This window comes from Boleophthalmus pectinirostris, unplaced genomic scaffold (assembly GCF_026225935.1).
Source record: "Boleophthalmus pectinirostris isolate CB_2022bp ecotype Guang Dong unplaced genomic scaffold, ASM2622593v1 HiC_scaffold_1, whole genome shotgun sequence".
NCBI lineage: Eukaryota > Metazoa > Chordata > Actinopteri > Gobiiformes > Gobiidae > Boleophthalmus > Boleophthalmus pectinirostris.
The window spans coordinates 22,943,924-22,965,542 of record NW_026570970.1 but is presented as its reverse complement, the minus strand read 5'-3'; the positions used below and the strand labels follow the sequence as shown (position 1 = coordinate 22,965,542).

Genomic DNA, 21,619 nt, shown 5'->3' with positions numbered 1-21,619 from the left:
TGTATTCCCTAAAATAAAACGATCTCTGCTAAGCATTTTGGAAACTTTGACTGTTTTGTTGCTCTCATTTCCTGGGCACTGTAATGCAATTTGAAACTTAGTTAGAATGTTGTTTTCATAGCTTTTTGGTAAACTGCCCCTTCAGTCTGTAGTCCTTGGTTTTATCCTAAGTTTGAAGGTTGAAGTCTCAAGGCTGTATGACTGATATAGGAAATCTTTTAAAAGCTGTTGAATAAATGAGAAGACATGACAAGAAATTTACTTTTAACTTAGTTAATATTTTATTTGAAAAGTAGTTGTTTTTAGTTGTTTTTATGTTATTTAAAAAAAACAAGTTATGTCTCCAAAATACTAAAAATATTTTGTTGACCACAATACTGTTTGCCTTATAAATATTAGTACTACTACTAATAATACTATTATTACACACATTTTACAATACACTTCTAGATCAGTCAGTTTTAAACATATTCTGGCATTTTCTGTTCTCACAGAATGCTTTACAACGATAAGAGAGAATAAATACAGAAAATAAAGATCCATGTCTGATAGGGTTGCTGTGGTTGACTTTATCTCTATTAAGCACAAACACAATTTGACCCATTTCTCACAGGAAAATTTCTTAGTTCTTTCTCATCTTTTCTCAGTGAAAAGACAAGAACATAGGGTGACATACATATTACATATAACATACATATTACATTTCTGGGATGCAGGGTTAAATATTTACATTGAGGCATCTCATGTGTTTGTAATTATTGTGCACAGCTGCAGACTGCGTGTTTGCACCTGCCGAGCCCACACACTTCCTGTTTGACTTCATTTAACTGTGGCTGACACGTTTAGACAATAGTTTCACACAGAGGTGCCTAACACTGTCTAATGTCAAAGTAATTGGCCAGAAGGCCAAAAAAGCTGCAAACATGATTAAAAAATAACAGAAATTTTCCTGATGGGTATTCATTAGTTTTCAATTTCATATATTTGCTACTTTGTAAATTATTCTTTTGTAAATTAGTGATTGCTATGGTAATAGTCCTAATTGTTCACCACTCTGAAACCCACATATAGAAAGTAAAATTTCTGCTCTTTTGGTTGCACATTCACATTTGTGGGATACTTCAACGCCAACCAAGTTTTGAGCACATTTCTGATGAATTACAAAAATATAATATGATTACTGTTACATCAGTATATTCAATTTATTAATATTGCCCCCTCCTAGCTTCAACTACCCCCAAATGTGCTACATTAGCTGCATGAAGCTTGCAGTGGACCCTCTTGTATCTCCACCTCGTCCACTGACCCCTCTGGCAGGTGCACCGTCATCGTACAGGCCCTGATGCCTCCCAGTGGCTCCAGCACATTAAATACTCTATCCCAAACGTCTTTTTCAGGATCGTACCTCTGCACTATATCTACCATACAGCGGCTGTTCCAGGAATACCCCCCCACCACATACACCTGTCCATTAAACACAGTGACCCCGACATCGCTTTGTCCGCGGGGCATGGGTGCGACCACGGTCCACTGGTCTGTAGCAGGGCTGTAGTATTCACAGCTCAGGACATCATCATAGTCGCTACAGCCCCTAAAGTGGTTTCCTCCCATCACGTAGAGGCGGTCCCCCACAGTGCACATGCAGTGAAGGCCACGCAGATCAATCATGTCCGCCCTCCGAGTCCACGAGTCCGACACAGGGTCGTAACTCCAGAGCTCCTTTTGAAACGTGTCACGCGTGATGCCACCTACAAAATAAATTATATGTTAAAAGGTGCACTATGTAACTTTTTTCTCTCTCTCTCTCTATAGATAGATAAGGTAGTCAGACTAGTGTGTAACAGATTTTTTTTTCCATTTGTACCAAAGTGACAACACATATAACTGATTAAGAAAATAAAATTGGAGAATGTAGTAAGTACAGAGCAGTGGGTGTGTGCCTGTGGCAGTGAAAATGGGGGTTGACTGGCAATATGGCATCTTAGAAATAAGCAATTAAAGATTGCTTAAACACGCCCAAATCACCCCGAATAACTTTGAGGTGGTAAATGAGAAGGGGACACAATTATAACAAGGTTAAAAGCTCTGAAAAGATTTTGCCTGATAGGTCTGCTTTAACCTTTCTCTGTATTATACTGGATAGTTAACTAAATGAAACTAAACTGTATGGGGGAGTGCTCAAAGTCCCACAGACCATAACCTTTTGTACTTTATGGCTTTCACTGATACATGAGAAACGGATACTTTTCTTCATGTGAGTGAGGCCCGTGAATCTATTTCCTGTCCAAGGCGGCTGAGAGACAACCTGAGACTGGGATGAGGTTTTTCTGCAACCAGGAAGTGGTTTGAAATATACCGGGCCTACATTTTGAATACAGAAGTGCTTTATTAATTTATGTTCTTTATGTTGAATTATGTTCAAATACAATGCCCCTAACTTCAGCCCCAGTCAGTCCCTTCTACATTTTGTTTGAATCCAGAAAGAGAGATAGATAACAGTATAGTGTTTTGATAGTTGATTCTGCAGAAATCTGCACTGTTTTTCAGTCCACTGTGGGGGTTTTTTTCTTCCTTTTTTACACTCCAAAACTGCCATGTTTGTTTTTACTTGAACAGATCGAATGTCTCTCTCTTGTAAAGTTTTGCCAAAACTTGTGGTTCTGGCTGGCAGCTTATTCAGATTATTTTTTTTGTTTAACTATTATTGATTTCACCAACTATGGCAATAAAGCTGTATTGATCCTTTAGGTTTTCTGTTGCCCTGTACCTGAGATGTACATGAGATCTCCATGGACGGTCCCTGCGTGTCCATAATGCGGCTCCATCATGTTGGTCACAAAAGTCCACTCATTCTTCTTCAGGTTGTAGCATTCAACACTGTCTAAAAAAACAAAAACAAATGATCACTTAATATTGAGATGTTCCATATTCTGCACAAGAAAAGATTTAAAGACATTACTTACCAATCTCTCCTGTAGCATTTCGTCCCCCCACTGCATACAGTTTCCCTTTGAGAGCGCTCAGATGGAAGAAGGTTCTCTTCTCATTGAGTGAAGCGATCTGCAGCCACTTGTTAAACCGTGGGTCATAGCGGTATGCACTGTCAATAGCAGTTTTACCCTTTGTGTCATATGTACTCTGCCCTAAAGACAAAACAGAGTGCTTGTAAATTATAGTTTAAAACCCTGATAGGATTAATATACACATATATGCTTATGGTCAAACATATTTAAAAAATTGGAATTTGTGAAGAGAACATAATTTTTTGTGGGATTTCTATGGGTGATTATAAGCTGTGGCAGTAGAGGTAATCATATCTCAAAGCATCAAGATATTAACTGTATATTAATAACTTACTGTTAGTAACTTTTCTCAGTGTATTGTATTACAGTTTTGTGATTACATTCTTATCCCTGAAAAATAGTTGTTACACTTCCATGTATTAAACACTACAGCGCCTGAAACCCAGATCTTGGACTAGGTTTGGTCATGACAACCTTAGTTGGAAGATTTAACAGATTCATATCTTTAAATGTTCTTCTTCTTCTTTTTTTTCAATACTGTAATATTGCTGTAATACTGATGAATCAACATTTGCACTTAGTGTTTTACAATATTTTCAAACCTCCAACAATGAACAGAAACCCCCCTAGCAGGGCCACTCCATGCTGGTATCGAGGGGACTCCATGGGTTTGAGTGCTCTCCAGTGTCCAGTCTTCTCATCGTACAGTCTGAGCTCACGACTGACCACTAGCTGCTGCCTCATGACCCCGCCCAAAGCCAGGATGTGGGTGGAGTCAGATCGGATCTGGGTTCTCTCAGTCTGCAAGGCCGGCTGCATGTACGGCATCATTTGGTAGTTACTGGCCTCCAGCAGCAGGTTCACACAAGCTGCATCAGTGCGCATCAGAGAGTCCCCTCCACCCTCCTGTTGGCACATGGCAGAAGAAATGAGTACTTGACTTTTCAGTAACACTGTACTAATAACATGAATAACATGAATAACAGAAATGTATTTTTCCAACAGTACTGCTTTCACTTAAATTGCACTATGTAGTGTTTCTGGTGGAAGGTCCGCCACCTGCGTGTCTCCATAGAGATGCTTTTCTTGGAGGGTTATAGTATCTATTGTGCTACTAATCTATTAGAGGTATTTATTCACCACATTCTGATTATGAGTGGGCTCGCCTCTCCACCAATCTGTAACTTGAAATGGAGCTAGAGTGTTACAAAGTTACATAGTGCACCTTGAAGCTGAAATTTTGCATTCACTTTTTAAAAATAATTTGAATAACTTTTTCTTCTTATTGAGGAATATGATTTGGAAGTAGCAACTATAACAACATAGTAGTAATGGTTAGAGTGTCAAGTTATATGTTATTACATGATATTACATTGTGCTGAATGGGATAGGTACATCGCTATAACCCATATAATTGACTTGAAATGCATACATGTTTTATCTGATCTTCAAGCAAAACACAGCCTTGTCACTGCAGTCAGCATTGAGTAGTTCCTTAATTTACTTACTCACCATTCACATGACTAATTTTGAGCTACAATGAGAGAAAATTGTTACAGCTCTACCCACCTCAGCCTGTGAGATGTGTATGAGGTCACTGGGGCTCATTAGAGGAAAGCGAATGTGCTTCATCAGAGTGTAGACAGAGGAGTGGCGGTTTGGGGGGTCATGGTCCAGCCACTCTTTAGCGATTTGGTAGAGCTCCATCTCAGAGAAGCCTTTCAGAGCGTTTCTGGACAGAGCTTTGGCCATGGTGGAGGCCGACAGCTGCAAGTGAAGGCCAGACTCCATCATGGACTGCAGGTTCTGGCTCACAAACTCGCCTGCAAGGACCCATAATCATGCATATCATCATGTCATTAAAACACTGCATATTTTTAGTTCAGTCAAGAGCAAACATAAATTCTTGTCAAAAAGAAAACAAACTCTATATCAGAACAGTAACAATACTGAAACTAGCATGGCATCTATAGATCCACATATAGGATGTTTTCTTTCCTGTATAATTTTAAATGGTTGTGAAACACATCAGAATTAGTATGAGAATAAAACAACAATCATGTTTTGCAAATTACATTCAGTTGTATAAAAATATATTATCATTGTGGTATCTGCTTTAAGTTTTAAGCCTTTTCCTCAAAAAGTTCTTTCTCTCAAAATTAAGTTTGAAATTCTAACTCACCTATGTTGGCTTGAACATCCTCAAGATTCAAGTCTGTAGCAATATGCTCTACTTCAACACAGTTTTCAATAGTCACCTGCATAGAAATAGAAATTATTTGAAATAGAAATAATAAAAAAAAAATCTTCATTGGATACAAACAAGCACTTTTGAAACTTGGGCCATCATTGTACTCATAATAAGAATTGCAATAATTGTATAATACTGGTGGTAGAAATCGTTTTTTGCACAAAGTACTACCACAAATTGAATATGTTTCGTACTTCTATTTGACACCGCTATATTCATTGTAGTAAGAACCATTAAGAAATCAAATCGTGCAGACTCCATGCAACTTCATCTCTGTTATCCTAGTGGTGCCACCTGCTTTTCACCATGGAGACAAATAATTATAATGCCATTCTGCCAATTCAGGCTAAAACAAATACGTCTCCATGGAGGCAAGTAGGTGGCAGACCCTGAACCAGAAAAGTTTCATAGTGCCCTTTTAGAGTACTGTCACTGGTATAGTTCTCCCTCTCACCTCACTGCAGAGGAGCTGATTGCAGAATCGCAGAACAGGGATAACCTGCAGAAAGTTTGCTGCTTCCAGTGTGTCCTGGAGGTTGCCCATGTCCAGACTGACTTTGGATGTGTAAATGAAGTCTATGATGTTTCTCAAACCCAGCTTAGTGACTCCAAGCAGTTTAATCTCCGTCATCTCCTGCTCCCTCATGCCTCCTGGAACAGAGATAATACAAAGGCAGTGGGGAAGGTCAAACAATGTCTTACAACCTATATGCAAACTCAGCAATATTCAAATGCTTATAGTAGATCCTTTGAGCCCTGTCATTGTGAATGTGAAAGTCGAAGTCAAATTATTGTACTTCCAAAACAGTAATCTACACAAACATACACTTTTACAAATAATACACATATATTTTATAATGTATTGGAGAAAATAAATATTTAAATCAATGTAATGTCAAAAATGCATGCATGGGTTTCAACTTTCTGTTTACAGCCACCATTTAGAGTACTTCTTACCGTTCAAAAGGTAGAATATGTAGTCTTGAAATGTTTCTGTTTTATGGCAGAGTGCAAATATTTCATCAGGTGCTCTCTTGCTGCTGTGTCTGTGATTGACAGCTAACTGCTTTATATGGCAACTTCCACATTTCATGTAAATAGCAACTACTTTTTCATGTAAATAGCAACAACTTTTTCATATAAATAGCAACTACTTTAGGAGACTTGTGGTATATTATAATAAATATATAATATAATACTTGTTAAGAATTTTCAATTAAAGAAGACACACAGTATTTTGTCTGCCCTTCTGCATTCCCACCTGTGAACATGGCCTTGAAGTAGTCACTGGACGAAGCCATGATAACTCTGTGAACTGGGAATTTTTCATTACTGTCTCCAGGAATCAGCACCACATCACAGAGGACGTCACTGGCCCGGAATGAATCCAGACCCTTTGGAAAAACAGATTACATTTGTTGAAATCACAAGAATGTATATTAAGAGTTGTATATAAAAAAGCATTGCCATAAAGGATACATTTTTTAGTACCTGCAATACTTCTGACTCGTGTTCTTTACTCATGAAGACTTTGGACAGTGGCCTTGGAGGAAGTTTGGGCTTGGTGGATTTATCAGGCCGTTTGGGTAAAGTTGACAAAGGTGGAGGCAGAGGGGTGGGAGGGGGAGCAGGGGCAGGATAAGACGGTCTGACCTCTGAAACCAAACAACACACAAAACCTATTACATTTTTTGTCATGCCCATTTTTCACACATCATGCTGCGTATATTATTTAAGTACTCTATGTTAATTTTCTGGTGGCCATTTCATCACCTACTTGTCTCCATAGAGATGTTAATGCTTTGGTAGGTATGTTCCACTGTATGACATTTAACTTATCTTGCATTGATTTATCTATGGTTGTTTTTATTGTTAAATAACACTACCCTGAAAAGCATCCTTCCTGTGAACAGGATAGTCTCCACAGATCTGACCTAAAAACTTGACCTACTTTACCTGCTTGTCACCATGATGACAAATAAGTATAATGCCATTCTGGGGAACATCTCTGGCTACAACAAAAACATCTCCATGGAGTCAAGCAGGTGGCAGACCCTCCATCAGATAAGATAAGATAAAATAAAATAAGGTAAGATAATCCTTTATTGTCTCCCATGGGAGAAATTTGTCTTGGGATGAGGGGTCACTAACTAATGAGAGGTCTCTAACATAAAGACAAGACAACACAGCAACATAAACATAAACATAAACATAAATAGACATCCACCGCAGATCATAAATAAATAAGATAATAATATAACCAAGAGTGATACACCAGCAAGACTTTTAAGGCACCCTATACAGTATGAACAGAACCACACACACCTTGTTGCACAGGGGGGATCAGGTGGCACAGCTGGCCTTTCTGGTTGGGCCTGAGCTCGCGGATTGTCCCGGTGTCTGCTCCCCATTCGGGACAGTCTGCCTCTGAGCCCTCCTCCACTGCCATCGTCACCATTCGCTCTATGAACAAACGCAAACAGAAATTTTGCTGTCTATTAAAGATTCTTAAAAAATAAAGTTAGAAATTAAATATTAAGCAAAGTTAGTCATTAAATATAAATAGCATACACAGTTTAGTGTATGCATGATTGGAGGAAAGTAAATGAGGAAGTACTTTCTTAAAAACAGTAGTCATATGGAAGTGAGCAAAAATAACTGCCAAAAAGAAAATTAAATATTTGCAAAGCGATAGAGATTGCATGTGTAGTAGGACAGAACCTTACCCAGCATCAACGGCTTCTCTGGGTTGAGGGCTGCTGTTGCGCCGGGAATGCCTCCTAAATGAAAACATTAGTTACCATATGGAAAAATATATTTGATAGACAGAATGATGAAATGCAACATCATCATAGTGTCTCGTGGGTGTAAAATCTTATCTGAACATTTCTACTATAGGAGTTTCAAACTGATATAAAGTGTAATTTTTAGATAACTGTGGTTAGTTGTGAAACAATAGATCAGCTTCCCTTTTTTTTAACTTATTTTTCTTATGTACTTATTTCACAGAGTTTACTATTTTTATGAACTGTATAAGACTATGCCTATTTAATAAGCACAAACATTGTATACTTTATGTAACTGTCATACAAGTGGACAGGGTTCTTGTGCTGTTGATTAGTATTAGGTACTTTTTCAGTTTCTTCCCACAATTGTTGGTGAGGTATTCACATGGTTCTGTGAATATGTGACTTCACCCACACAAAACTCATGGTTTTGCTTAGCCTGAATTCTACTGTCATAAGACATTGACCAGAATAAGTGAGTCACTCTGGCTTGCATAAAGACCTTGGAGGAGCACATCATCACCATCCCTGCAGTTTTCAGTTGGTTTATCGTTCAGCTTGGTATTTAAAAAAGGTGCACAGTGTAACTTTTCAGGTTTGCTGTCTGCTTGATTCTGTGGAGATGCTGTTGCTTTATTTCGAATTTTCCACAGTATAGCAAGAAGTACAGTGTTCAATTATAGGAATATTTTAAACAAACTTGATTGATCAACAAGTTGTTTTTTTTTAATCATTGCTCTAAAATATCTTGAAAAGCATGCATTTTTACTGTAAACCACATCTCCATGGAGATAAGCTGATGGCAAACTTTTTACACCACTAAAAGTGTCACTTCAGGAAAAAACTCTTCCAACTTAACACTATATAATTGTACTCCATGTGGATAATGTGAGCTCCAACAAAATAAAAATACTTAACTGAATTCAACTGAAGAATCAATATGGCATTTTTCTAGAAAATAGTGCTCAACGTGCACCTGTCGTGTACATTTTGAAAATTAGTGGTATGGGGTTTTCCCAGTTTGAACACATGTATGCATTTTACCTGTAGCAGCCGAAAAGACTTACCTGAGTGAGAGCCTCCCAAACAGGCCGGACCCTAGACTGGACTCCAGCCTGACGGTCAACCCCAAACAAACTCAGAGAAAAACAGAAACTGAGGAGGAACTTCTTCTGTACAATGCACACAGCTTCTAGTCTATGCACCAACAATGACCACCGTTTTCACGCCTTCAAACCAAGACCTCAGTCACTTCCTGTGCTACTTCTCCTTACTGCACCCTATATGAAACACAACTTACACCAAATAACACGGTAACTAAAGAGCTCTATTTAAGGTCTATGTGTCAGATACTACTATTAATGTGCCTAATATTACAATCATTGAATCATATGGTTAATCTTGTATGATGAGTAAAATATCACATTTGATATAGTAATGAAATAAAATCTAAGATATATTTCATCATTTGAGAATGCTTTTATTTAATCATAAGAACCAGTACTGTGTCAAGGACTGCATTTTTCCAGATAGAGCTAAAGAGATTTAGAGTTAAGTGTTCTCCATTACATCACAATTTTTATATTTACCAATCATGTGTCCTAGCTTAGTTTTGAGACTTTTGCATGTGAATGAGTCTAATGTAGGTCATATATTCTCCACAAAAGAAGTCTGATTAGAATGTTTTGTTTTTGTACTTTTGTATGTCCTGTTTACATCTTTCATTAGTGTCAGAAAGTCTTGTTTTCTGCCATGGTGCTGCCCCCTGCTGGTGCATTACAGTTTAGAACACTGAATGAGGTCCCTGCTTATTTCAGCCACGTTCCTGCAACCTAAGGAAATATTGAAAACATCATTTAAACACATACCTCAAATATAATGCAAACAAACAATTGCATGTATTTACCTGATAGTGCCATGGACAGGCGAAACTCATCATTTAAAATTTGTAGGACTTCTCTCACTCCTTCTTCACCCTAAAATTATGTTGCACTTTGTAAGTTTTCTGGTGCAGAGCTTGTCTCATGAAAATACTATTGCTTTGCCTGGAATGATCCACAGTATGGTAAAAGAATATAAAGTTTTGAACATTCCAACAACTGTCCACTTTCTTATATATATATATATATATATATATACATATATATATATATATATGATGTAAACATGCAAAATTTAAGCCATGACCGCCAACAAAAAAAAAAAAAAATTGGTAGAATAGATTTTTTGACAACTAACATTACATCAGTTTCGTACCTTGTAGGCTAGACCCCAAATAGCTGGGCGTCCGATGAATACACACTTGGCTCCTAAAGCTAGAGCTTTGAGGACGTCACTGCCCGTCCTGATCCCCCCGTCCACATACACTTCAATCCTGCCCCGCACTGTGTTCACGATCTCTGCTAAAGCATCAATCTGTGGGTATGAAAAGCAGAACACAAAAAAACATTTGTATATTTAATAGTACTATAACTTCATTGCTTTATTGTATAAATTATGTATGTTGTTGTATGTCGTGTTTGAGATCCCGCCCAGTCAATGTATTCAGTCTCTTGCACTATGTTCCCCATTCCGTGTTTAATAGTGTTGTCCATAAAGCCTAATAATAATAATAATAATAATAATAATATAATTAAAGCCGCAAGCAGCATCAAACGGCCTTCGCAGGCCGCGACTAGCACTCGACCAACCCGGCACTTCCCCTGTGTGGTGCTGACGTGCCATTTGTCTCCGTGTGATTGTGGCTTTGGGCTGTACTTGTCACTAAACGCTCCAAGAGAGATGCTGATGTGCTAACATAAACAAACATGGGCGCTGAGGGACATCGCCATGACAACACCGTGCAAAATACGACTTTGGTGCCCCGGATTTTTTTGGATGGGGTGACCTGAAGAATCACAAAATTTCACGTTCGTCAATGAAAGCAATAAGTTGTTTTATCACTTTGAAATGTAAGGAAATAGTAGAGATAGTAGAATGTAGAGATTTTGCCATAAAGATAACATGGGTGCTTTAGCACATCGCCATGGCAACCCAGTGAAATATAGTATATGATTGTCTTTGACTTTTTTGATCGGGATGACATAAAGAGTTATTGTACCAAATTTTACAGGATTCCATGATACAAATATTTTTATTTTGAATGGGAATTTTTGGGATCTTTCCCATTACGATAACATTGAAGATTTGGCGCCTTACCATGGTAACACGGTTACAAATAGCATATGGATTGTATTTGATGATTGTATTAATAGGAATGACCCAAAAAAGCCAAATTTCGTACATTTAAATCAGATCAGAAAACAGAATACTATCACAAATTAATCATTACAATTATTTGGATAATGTCAGTCCTAGAATTGTCAATATCTTTGAACTAAGAGTAAAAGGTGATGTTTACATTAACACTACTGCTGAATGACACCACAAGATGGAACAGAACATTTTGAGCTGGTGTAGACAGACTAATAATAAAGGATTACTTAGACATGTGTGAATGAAACAAAACACAACTCCAGGTATGTTTTTGGTAACAAAGTTTCAATATGGCTAAAAACTCACATTAGTCAATTTAGCATAAAATAGGACATTTAATTCCTAAACACACCTAAATTTAGAACTTAGAAGTTCTATTTCACTGGGCCATAAATCAGTCATAAGATGAGTGGTAATAGTAAAACATTTGTAGTATATTATGCAGCTAAGTGCCTTAATCACAACAGTTGATTAAATAATTTTTTACCGAGGCAGGGCCCCCATCCAGCTGCCTCCCCCCATGGTTGGACACAATGATGCCCTGGACCCCATGCTCCACAGCCAGCTCTGCGTCCTCTTTGGTCAGGATGCCTTTGATGATGATGGGCAGGCGGGTGATGGACTGGAGCCACTGCACGTCCTTCCAGCTGATGGAAGGGTCCAGTGTGTCAGGTGGGACACCGTACGCCTCAGCCTGCTAAGAATATCAGGCAAAACAAGATGTGACAGCAATTGCACATTATGGAACAGTTTCATGATATCTGATACGAGGCCTGTCATGGTAAACAAGTTTGAATATATATGTTGCTGAAGTAAATATAGATGGTAAATGATAATACTGAAACACATTCATGCCACTGACACTAACATCCAAGAGCAAAGTGATACTACTAAAAACTTTTCTAAATGTTCAATATTGTTAAAAAAAAAATCACTGCAATAAATAAATAGCAGAATAACTTTAGTACCTACTTTTGCATCTGTAATGAGTCATAGACATTATTAATTAAACCTTTTGTGTCTTAAATCTTAGTAAAGTATACACGATAAATATTGAACCCCCGCCCCCCCAGTGTAATTAGTTGATATAATATTAATAGTAATAGTATGATAGAAATTATCATGAGAGGCCTATTCAATACATGTTATATCTTGGAAAAAGGCACAAAATTTAACTTTTCCATAATATGCCATTAAATGTATCATGTTCATTATTAAACTGACTCATAACAGATAGAAAGACATTTTGAGGGCTGAAACTAGTGCAATGTTTCTCGAACTGTATGTATACCTGAGCTTCTTCAGATGGTACGTAGAGGATTCCTTTGCAGTTCTAGTATTTACTTTAGTTTAGAGTATATCAAAGTTCATTTTTACCTTATTTTAATGCATGCCTGTATTTTTATTTCATCATAGTTTATATTACTATTCTTTGATTAATGTTGCACCATAATGCTGAGCAAGTTCCTAGTTTTGTGAAATTTGTTTTAAATTGTTGTTTCTATTTTATCCACATTTTCTTCCTCTTTTTGGCTTAATTCATGGTTAGGACTACACATTGCTTCAGTAGTCTTATTTTAGACCTGGTATGGTCCTTGTGTAGACCAAAAATGGTTCTGTTTAAGTCCTGATTTAGATCTGGCAATACTTGGAAAGCCCAAATATTAGTTGTTCACAATATTAGTCACTGCACAATAACACATAATATAATATTAAATAGAATGTTGTGGTGGAAACAAGAGAAAAAGTGAAGAAAGTGGGTAGGATTTTATTTTATTTTATTCCTAACTGGAGCTATCTTACTGGTTTTGCCGTGGTATTTAGCATCTGCACACTTACCAAGCCAAATGCACATTGTGACAAACACAGATTTATGTGCCATTTTAATTGGCAAACTTCAGCCCACTTTTTGCTTTGCGTTTCGTTTTGAATCAGTGCGACAGAGCCTGTGTGCGCTTTACGTGGGGAGGAGAGAGAGCGTGAAAATGCGAGGAGTGGTGCGCTGAGGTGAGGCAGGTGGGACAGGTACAATGTTTTAAAAAGTTTGTGCACAGAGACGCCCCATGCGTTCCTGCACACCGGTACAAGTTCATTGCCAACAACAGTGGTTGTAATGAAATATGATAGCACACGATGAGCGTCAGACCTCGATTCCGAGACAAGACCGAGTCCAAATGTGCCCGGGTTTGAGACCTGAGACCTAAGACCCACCCAAAACTATTCTCATTGAATCTACACGATTCACCTAGGTCACCTGTTTTGGCTTCAAAACGGTGAATTTCGCAGAAAGGTGAGGGATTTTCATGCCTGGTACCTCACTGTCATCAAAGGAGTGGCCCAAGGCTTTTAGGTGAAGATATACGGCAGACTGAGGTCCACTGCTGCTTTCTCGTCTGTGTTGGTAAATCTTTTTGTCAAGTGGCTGTTTTGTTTCTCCACTGTAGCGCTCACTGTAGTCTTCACTACACTGAATGGAGTAGACCACTTTGCTTTGTTTGTGGCTCGGTGTTTTGTCCTTTGGGTGGACCAGTTTTTGTCTTAAAGTGTTTGCGGGTTTGAAATAGACTGGGGTTGCATGTTGTCTAAAAGTCCTCTGTAGTTTTTCAGAAACACCAGCCATGTAAGGAGTAGTTACACCCTTTCTCCTGGGTTCTGATTCTCTGTTGACTTGATTTTTTAGCTCTCTTTGTTTTTTTGAAAGTCCATTTTGGATAGCCACAAACAGAGAGGGCTTTCTCCCTTCAGACAGATATAAGGCAGTATCCACCAGCGTATGACCAGAACTGAAGAAGCAGCTTGGATAGGCTGCGAAACGTCTTCAACCCAATAAACTTTTGTCCAGTTGAGAAATTGAATTTCTCCATTTGCCATGGATTCCACCTGGACAACTGAGAGATTGTACACACAATTGGACTCATTCGAGAGACAAATATATGTTTGCTGACTATCATAACAGAAGCACTACAGAATATACATGACAAGCTTCAGACACACCGCAAAGCATCTATCTTGACAGATACAGTTTTGTATAGTTTTACAAGGTTAATAGGTCCTCAATGTATCATTGTATGAGTGGAGTGGGGATTATATTATATACAAACATGCCGTTCAAGTAAGTAAGTAAGACATAGTTCTAGGAAAGAACACTTTGCAAAAATCATGTTTTAAAACATTTTTTTTCTCAAAATTTCCGAGCTAAAAGGTTCCATGGGAAATTTTCTGCCCTTTAGCAACCCTATTTAAATCAGACCATAAGAAAAAACATTTACCTGAAAAACTCCATCAAAGTTCTTGACCTTGAGGTGAGGTGGGAGTTTGAACTGGTTTCGGATGTCGTTTCTGCGTTTGCCGGTGTAGGGCACGTCTACAGTGAGGACCAGGGCCTTGTACCCAAGGCTCTCCGCACGCTGCACAATGTGTTCGGACAGTTTCCGGTCTCGGTACACATAGAGCTGGAACCAGCGATAGCCGTTTGGGGCTGCAGCCACGATCTCCTCCACTGAGCAGGTTGAGTAAGTGCAGGTGTTCAGTGCCTCTGTGGCTGAGAGAGAGATGACAACATTGTTTCAAATAAATTAATTTCACCTGAAAGCAGGCGTTTCATAATAAATACTATTTCGACTTAACAATCAATACATGACAGATGGAACAATATTTTTTTTGTTGTCAATATTTATTGTGGCGACTTCCACTAATGAGTAAATCTGGTTCTTTTTTCTGTACTACAATGAGATTTAAGCTGTGTAGAGGTTTGAATTATAAACTTCTATGACTCATAATAGATACAAACGAACTAAGTGTTGCATTCTGTTTTTTTTCTTTTTTTTCCACAATTACACTTACAATTACATTTAGAATAGTTTTTGGGGTGACAATTCTGCTTTATAGTTTGGTTTCAAAATAACCTTCATTTACTTCAGCAATATATCATACTTCCATTTTTTTTGTTTTTTTTGTGAGAGGCCTTGTACAAAAGGCCCTATAATTTCCATGTTCCTCTGTAGTGTTAGATTTGTAGTAAAGTTATTATGGTTCAATTGTAATCTGTTGAGTGTCCACTTGAGGGCACTCCTGTCTCCCGCATTCTGTAAGCATTAACTGGAGAAAAACGTAGTTCCTGTAGCTGAAGTTTTCCTGAAGTTTCTAGTTTCACCTTTTAATATTGTTAGCCTTTACTCTGCATAGCTAGCCTGAGCTAAGCTAATATTTTATAAAGCTTTATATTTTCCTGTCTATTATGGACAATTAGTAATTGGATGTTTTATTTCTATTTCAAAACTTTTCTCGTCATTCTTTCCTTCTGTCTGAATATCCATCTGGGCCTTAAGAGGTGTTCTGGCCGACACCTCAGATGCTCAGAGTAGTAACAGCTTTAAACCCGAACCAATGCATAAAGTCCAATCAAGTGAAAGTTCCTACCCAGTAGGCCTACTTGAAAGTATATATTATTTGGTTATTGGTGCCTACCTCGAGCTGTAGCCACCTCTCCTTCGTGCCAGGCCAAACAGTGAAAAGCTGTTGGTGCGATGCCAACAGGAAAACTTATTTCTGTGCCCTGGACTGTGGTCCGAGTGTCACAAACCGAAACGTCGCGCAGGATTCGAGGTCTCAGTCGGATTCTGATGCAAAGAGTAAAAAAAAAAAATACATAATTTCATAAAACAAATCTTTGTTTATATTACCTTTTGTATGCTAGCAGATTGTCATCTCTGGTGCAGCATTCGTCTGCTCCGGCTGCATAATAATCCCAGGTGGCCTTGGACAGGTGCTCCTTGGCGTACTCCTCAAAATCAGTCAAGCAGACCATCGACATCTCAGCACAGCGACCACCCTCTCTTTCCATAATATAAAAGTCAAACAAACTCATTATTAAATGATTACATTTTCACAATTTAGTTCATTTTTGTTTTATAATCAGAACACATTTCACACGTTGATCTAATTACACAAATAGTTTTGTGATTCTATCCACAGACACTCTGTTACATTTTAATATCCTTAGTTAACAGCAAACTATTTGAAGAAATACAAATCACACAAAATCAAGACTTACCAACAACTGAGAAATGTTTAAAAAGTTGTTCAATGTCAAACAAACTCTATATTGCTTTTAAATTCAAATTCAATAAATCCTAAATCAGATTTGCAGTCCAAAACTATTCACAAACAACATGATAGCTATGCATGGACATCCAGTCTGGACAGGCTTTATGCAGTGTCAAAGGAACGCCTTGAGTGACCTGATCGTGGTTGAGTCGATCAAACATTGACAGTACCTCTGAAAATACTGTGTCTGACCCTGGAATGAGCTCTGCTCTTTGTGTGTCCACAAGCTGAAATGTGCTGAGTCCACTGAGGCAGCAGGGAACTGTAGTCCATATCACTGTATTTACATGGGGCATAGGCTTACAGAATCACAGAACGTAGTATAGCCTTTTTGTTGAGCGCAGAATGACACTAAAATTTACATTTAACGCTACATCTAAAATACTTAAACCTTTTAGATAATAATAAACAAACAGCTAGTTCGCATGGTTGACGAGACCACTTTCTATGCTCAAGGACAGGCCAGTATGGATATGGAAGTTCTGCTAACTTCACAGCAACATATCGCCTTATAGCTACATGGATCTTTAGCCACACTGCTGCTGCTCATGCTGACCCGTATGCTGACCCTCTGCTCACTCGGGTCGTGTGCACAGTCTGTGCGCGTGCCGCTGGTCGCGTGCTGGTTAGTAGCGGTCAAGTCCTGCGCGTGGTGACATTTCGTTGCGAGTTTCGAGTTTCGTTGAGTTTCCTTCAAGAAGGTCAAAGTGCAGCCTCTCAACCGTAAAATGTACTCAGACACACAATTTATTTAAAGTCCTAAACTTACCGGTTACATGTGCAAATGCTCATCTTCAGCTCTCAGTCATAACCTGAAAACAAATTAAAAGCATATTGCATACCTTTAAACGCGGTTAGGTTTTGACCCAAGAAGATAGGTTACATGTTATAGGCTAAAGAAGACTGAACAGAGGCCTACTATGCATAACAACAACGCATTCTTCTTCTTCTTCTGTGGAGTTTAACCACAAGAGTAACACTTTGTTGTGATTATTCTGGTCATTTTATGACAGGAGCCACACGTGACCACCTGAGGGCAGTGCAGCACCAATTTAGAGATTCACTTCCTCCCCTTCTGTCACTCACACTTACTATAGGTTAATATTATTCATACCTCCGTTGTTCATCCATGTGAAAAAAGATAATAATTTATTTAAGATGTAAGAACTGATTATTAAAATTATTAACGGACCAAATTGTCTAATAGGACCCAGTTGGTCACCGTGATGATTGAAGTAACATTGTAGACACCAAACAACAACACCCAAACAGCAACATAATAAACAGGATGCCAAAATAATTAATTAATTTTGACATCAAACTTTTCACTTTAAAACATATAATAATTTATGCCTTGACCACATTTAGTGATCAAAAAAAAAAAAAAAAAAAAAAAGTTAATGTAATTTGAAGGACGAAACATTTACTAATGGAAAAAAAATAGTTTTTTCAAAATACATTAGGCTATATCTGAAAGAGCAGTTCAAGAAACACAAATGTTCAAATCAATTTATATGTTCAACATACACCTTTTATCACTTGTAGACTTAATTACAGTAACCCAAACTTTTACTCTTTTAAGTACTTTTAAGTACCCCAAAAGTACTGTTACTTCAATAAAAATATTAGGCTACTCAAGTAGGAGTAAAAGTGTGCTGCTTAAACTACTCTAAAATAAAATTTCTAAAAAAAAAAAAAAGTTAAGAGAGTTAAGAGATCATTATTATAATAATTCACATTATTCTCACCTTTATGCTATTTATGATTTGTTTGGCATATTTGTCAGTGAAGGGATGTATATGGTCTGTGTCTGCCTCCACTGTCAGTCATTTAGAGTGGTTGAATGGCAGCTGAGTGCTACATTGTCCAGTTGAGTTTCTAGAATCTGGACTGTATAGTTGTAGGTGGCTAAGGCTATAAAATATTCATATTTTCCCATCTATTATGATTATCTGCTTCTAAATTCAGGTAGAAAACACATGTGTAAGTCCATTTGATTGCATTGTCTTACCTTTATGTGTCCGGCCTGTAGATGATGCTGGGTTTCCTCAGTTTCACCCCCGTCCACTTCACTTCCCCCTCCACACACAGGATGCTCCGCCCCCTCTGCTCCTCTGTCAGCACTCTGGGCCTCTTTTTGTGCCAAAACACTGAAAGCTCACTCAGGTCAATTGTTTTTGAGCCACAAACACCCCCTGCTTCCTTAAATAATAAAAAGGCAATCTCACCTCAGCTTGACCTTTGCCTTTTCCCTGTTACAGTCCCAGCACAGCAATATTTTTAATACAAAGAGCGCCATGCATTAAGATATTAGTGCCTGTGATATAAATGTACTTGTAGATTTTTTTTAAACATATTGATTATTGGTAGATTTTCAATATTTTGTCACAAAATAATAATACAGAAATAAATTAAAAAGTCATAATTGCTTTTCTCTCAGTTTTATTATATGAAAATGATACATGTGTTAAAATATGTTTTTTTCTCACCAAAACCCATTTGCCTGCCTTGCTCACAAATCAGTTTTCACACACCACTTAAATTAATAATCTAAATGAGATAATTATGGAGCTGTCACAACAACAGAAATGGTCAAATGTCAAACATTCCCTGGCAGGTGTTGTCCAGGCCTTCTCATATAAAACTTAGATGCTTGGACGTTTGAAATGGCCTGCTTGTTATGTTTTGGTCCCTGTCTGTAACTTATGGATCCATTGGCAGGATGTGTGTGAGTATATGCGATGAATACTGCACTGTTTCAGCTCACCACAGATGAAACAAAATGCCCAGGAAAGTTGTCGAACCATTTCAAAACACAAGTTAAATTAGATTCTCTCACTCTTGATTGCATTATTAAATTTCACAAATGTAACTAATCCTTGCTTTTTAAAGAGCTGTCTGTCTTTCTTTGTAACTGGATTTGATTGTTTGATTTCAGGTGTGAAGGTCGAGTTGGAGGTCAAATGTGACAGACTGGACCTCCGTATATAGAAGGTGCAAATTGTGTTAATCCGAATCTGGCTTGGGTGCTCCATATCACAGAGTGTGGAATGTAGCTTTAGGGTAACTGTATTGAGGTTTGTTGGACTTTACAACTGAGTGGAAAACCTCTTCCACATGACGGCGAGTGGAGCAGTGGCCCGGGGCTGCAGACCAATATGCTATGCTACATGTGGGTTGAATTGTGGAAGTATTATTATTGTGCTACAGTGAAAATATCTCTCTCTGTCTCTGCTGGCTTTATTATCAGACTAAATATAAGCCAATCTGCTGACATGCCTTGCAAATCCACACATGCATTTTCAACTATAAATACAATTGAATAATCAGGTTTTACGCATTTGAGCTTTGCCACACAGAGAGGTCAACAAAAGCCTGCTGTTAAATAAAAATGTATGTTAGAAGAATTGATGTACTAAATAACTAAAAGATTGTGCATATAAAGTAGCAGAGAGAGCATATAATTCAACTTCAAAGCGCATAAATTGGATGGAGTCACTGTCATTGATGTCATTTTATTGGTTTGGTAAAAGAACAGATATGGCCATTAAAATATATTGCAATCCAAGATGAGTGGCATTAGTTCATAGCTACAAGTGAATAACACTGCAGACTATCTGTCTATCTATTTCTCTTATGCACATTCATTAGTCTGTTAGAAGGATGTATAGCAAAGGAATATTTTAATAACAGATTAGTTGATGATGACATAACATAGACTGAATGTAACAATGGTTGGATTTGCTGTCTCTGTAGCATGTCAGATTGAGCTTTTTAACAGCACCAATGATTACAGTTCAATAAAACACAGAGGCATTTTGCTCTATAGCCTTTGATAATCTTCCAAGTGAAGTGTGGGCACAAATGTGAAATTACTGTTAGTATATTTACTGTTGTCATTTTTCCATTTCTTCCAGAAGGCTGAATCATTTTTCACATAAAACACAGATCTTTTGAAGTTGTAAAAAATGTTCAATATTCCTCTTGTTCTGCTGCCTGAACCCATTTACTGGGGTGAAGACTTCTTTTGGGGACAAAGCCATCATATTGGATGTAAAACATATAAAAGTCTTTCTGCACAATATTTCTTTTTGGTAACATCTAATGAACAGTGTAGGATCCAGACATCCTTGTTTTAAAATACTATATCTATTGTCTACTACTACTATTATGATCTGCTAAAGGTACAATCAGGCCTGTCAACAGAAATGTATATAAATTAAGAAGAAGAGGGTCCAAGGGGTGCTACTGCCCTCAGTACAATTATAGGAATATGATGCCAGAGAAGTCAGTATACAGCATACACTGAAAGCCAGTTAGAAAACTTTGAAATTTTAATTCTAACATATTAAGGTGTCAATGAAAATTTGTGTTTTCATTTTCAGTACTAACATAACATCGCACAAATTCTTGTTTGTAACTCTGTAATAAACAACAACATTTAAAATCAAACTGTTTTACTGATTTGAGCTTCTATGCACAGTAAAATATTTCTATTCTCCAATGTTTTTACTGAGTACATTTCTTTTCTCCATTTCCATAAGCCTAAGTAGGATAATAACTCTCCCAGCTCAAAGTCTCATCCCACATACTCTTTCACCTTCTGCTCAGAAACCTCGAGTCCTAAGGCTCATTTTGGTCTTTTCAGCTCCAATCAGTCACTAGAAAAAACGAAATCTGCTCTGACAACATCTCCCATTGGGTTTCTCCAACGCTCATCTTCCAACTTGAACAAATTATGCAAATCACTATGAAAAATGGGTCTTAAAGGATGCATAAAGGACACCACCAGTAAAGTGAAATGCATATTTGGTATTAAATTACTAATTATTACATTTGCTGACCTTAACTTGTCCTCCTGGCATTACTGCATTCTTTTCACAACTGTACATGTACGTGGAAACATCCATCGCAACCTAAATAATGATTTCTCCCCCCTTTTGGCTCAAAAATTTTAGCTTTTCTGCCAGATCTGGAGAGAGACGAAGTTGAGATTTGACTTCAGAGAACAAAGTCATGTGGGATTTAATGGGCCGACCTCAGTTTTATTAGATAATCTGAAGTTAAGGTCAAGGCTCTGTCTGTCAGTCAAGGTCTGGTTTGTTTCAAATGCATCACACTACAGGGTTCAGTCAGGTCTGGCCATAATGGATTTGACAGGGTTATCACAGAGAGGGAACCATGAGAAATGTGAAGGT

The 21,619-nt window shown here is 37.8% G+C and overlaps 2 protein-coding genes across 6 annotated transcripts; both read right to left on the bottom strand.

The window, feature by feature from the left end:
* Window positions 1-257: 257 nt before the first annotated feature.
* si:rp71-68n21.9 (kelch-like protein 9) lies at window positions 258-9,321 on the bottom strand. The gene is made up of 12 exons (XM_055149804.1): window positions 9,128-9,321; window positions 8,001-8,054; window positions 7,600-7,737; window positions 6,766-6,929; window positions 6,536-6,668; window positions 5,729-5,925; window positions 5,206-5,281; window positions 4,593-4,846; window positions 3,626-3,929; window positions 2,964-3,143; window positions 2,768-2,881; window positions 258-1,748 (listed from the first exon to the last, which is right to left on the bottom strand). Exons 2-12 carry the CDS (start codon window positions 8,005-8,007, stop codon window positions 1,252-1,254), a joined length of 2,064 nt encoding a protein of 687 aa, XP_055005779.1. The 5' UTR covers window positions 8,008-8,054; window positions 9,128-9,321; the 3' UTR covers window positions 258-1,251.
* A 194-nt stretch (window positions 9,322-9,515) lies between these two features.
* On the bottom strand, window positions 9,516-17,471 carry hao2 (hydroxyacid oxidase 2 (long chain)). 5 transcript variants are annotated; one of them, XM_055149810.1, is made up of 9 exons: window positions 17,341-17,471; window positions 17,191-17,233; window positions 15,998-16,150; window positions 15,783-15,934; window positions 14,585-14,856; window positions 11,803-12,012; window positions 10,317-10,475; window positions 9,967-10,036; window positions 9,516-9,892 (listed from the first exon to the last, which is right to left on the bottom strand). In XM_055149810.1, the coding sequence occupies exons 2-9, from the start codon at window positions 17,211-17,213 to the stop codon at window positions 9,837-9,839; spliced, it is 1,095 nt and encodes a 364-aa protein (XP_055005785.1). In that variant the 5' UTR covers window positions 17,214-17,233; window positions 17,341-17,471; the 3' UTR covers window positions 9,516-9,836. The 5 variants fall into 5 exon arrangements, with proteins under 5 accessions (XP_055005785.1, XP_055005791.1, XP_020776044.2 ...); XM_055149816.1 differs by having other exon boundaries at window positions 17,191-17,263; window positions 17,341-17,448; XM_020920385.2 differs by lacking the exon at window positions 17,191-17,233 and having other exon boundaries at window positions 17,264-17,433.
* Window positions 17,472-21,619: the final 4,148 nt, after the last annotated feature.

Excerpts from the sequence above, each read along its gene's own strand:
- si:rp71-68n21.9 (XM_055149804.1), bottom strand. Across the intron at positions 5,926-6,535 it reads CTTCAAGGCCATGTTCACAG|GAGGCATGAGGGAGCAGGAG; the intron begins GTGGGAATGCAG and ends TCTCTGTTCCAG. Across the intron at positions 3,930-4,592 it reads TACACATCTCACAGGCTGAG|GAGGGTGGAGGGGACTCTCT; the intron begins GTGGGTAGAGCT and ends ATGTGCCAACAG.
- hao2 (XM_055149810.1), bottom strand. The coding sequence starts at position 17,213 with ATGAGCATTTGCACATGTAACCG. Across the intron at positions 15,935-15,997 it reads AATCTGCTAGCATACAAAAG|AATCCGACTGAGACCTCGAA; the intron begins GTAATATAAACA and ends TCTTTGCATCAG. Across the intron at positions 10,037-10,316 it reads TTTGGGGTCTAGCCTACAAG|GGTGAAGAAGGAGTGAGAGA; the intron begins GTACGAAACTGA and ends ACATAATTTTAG.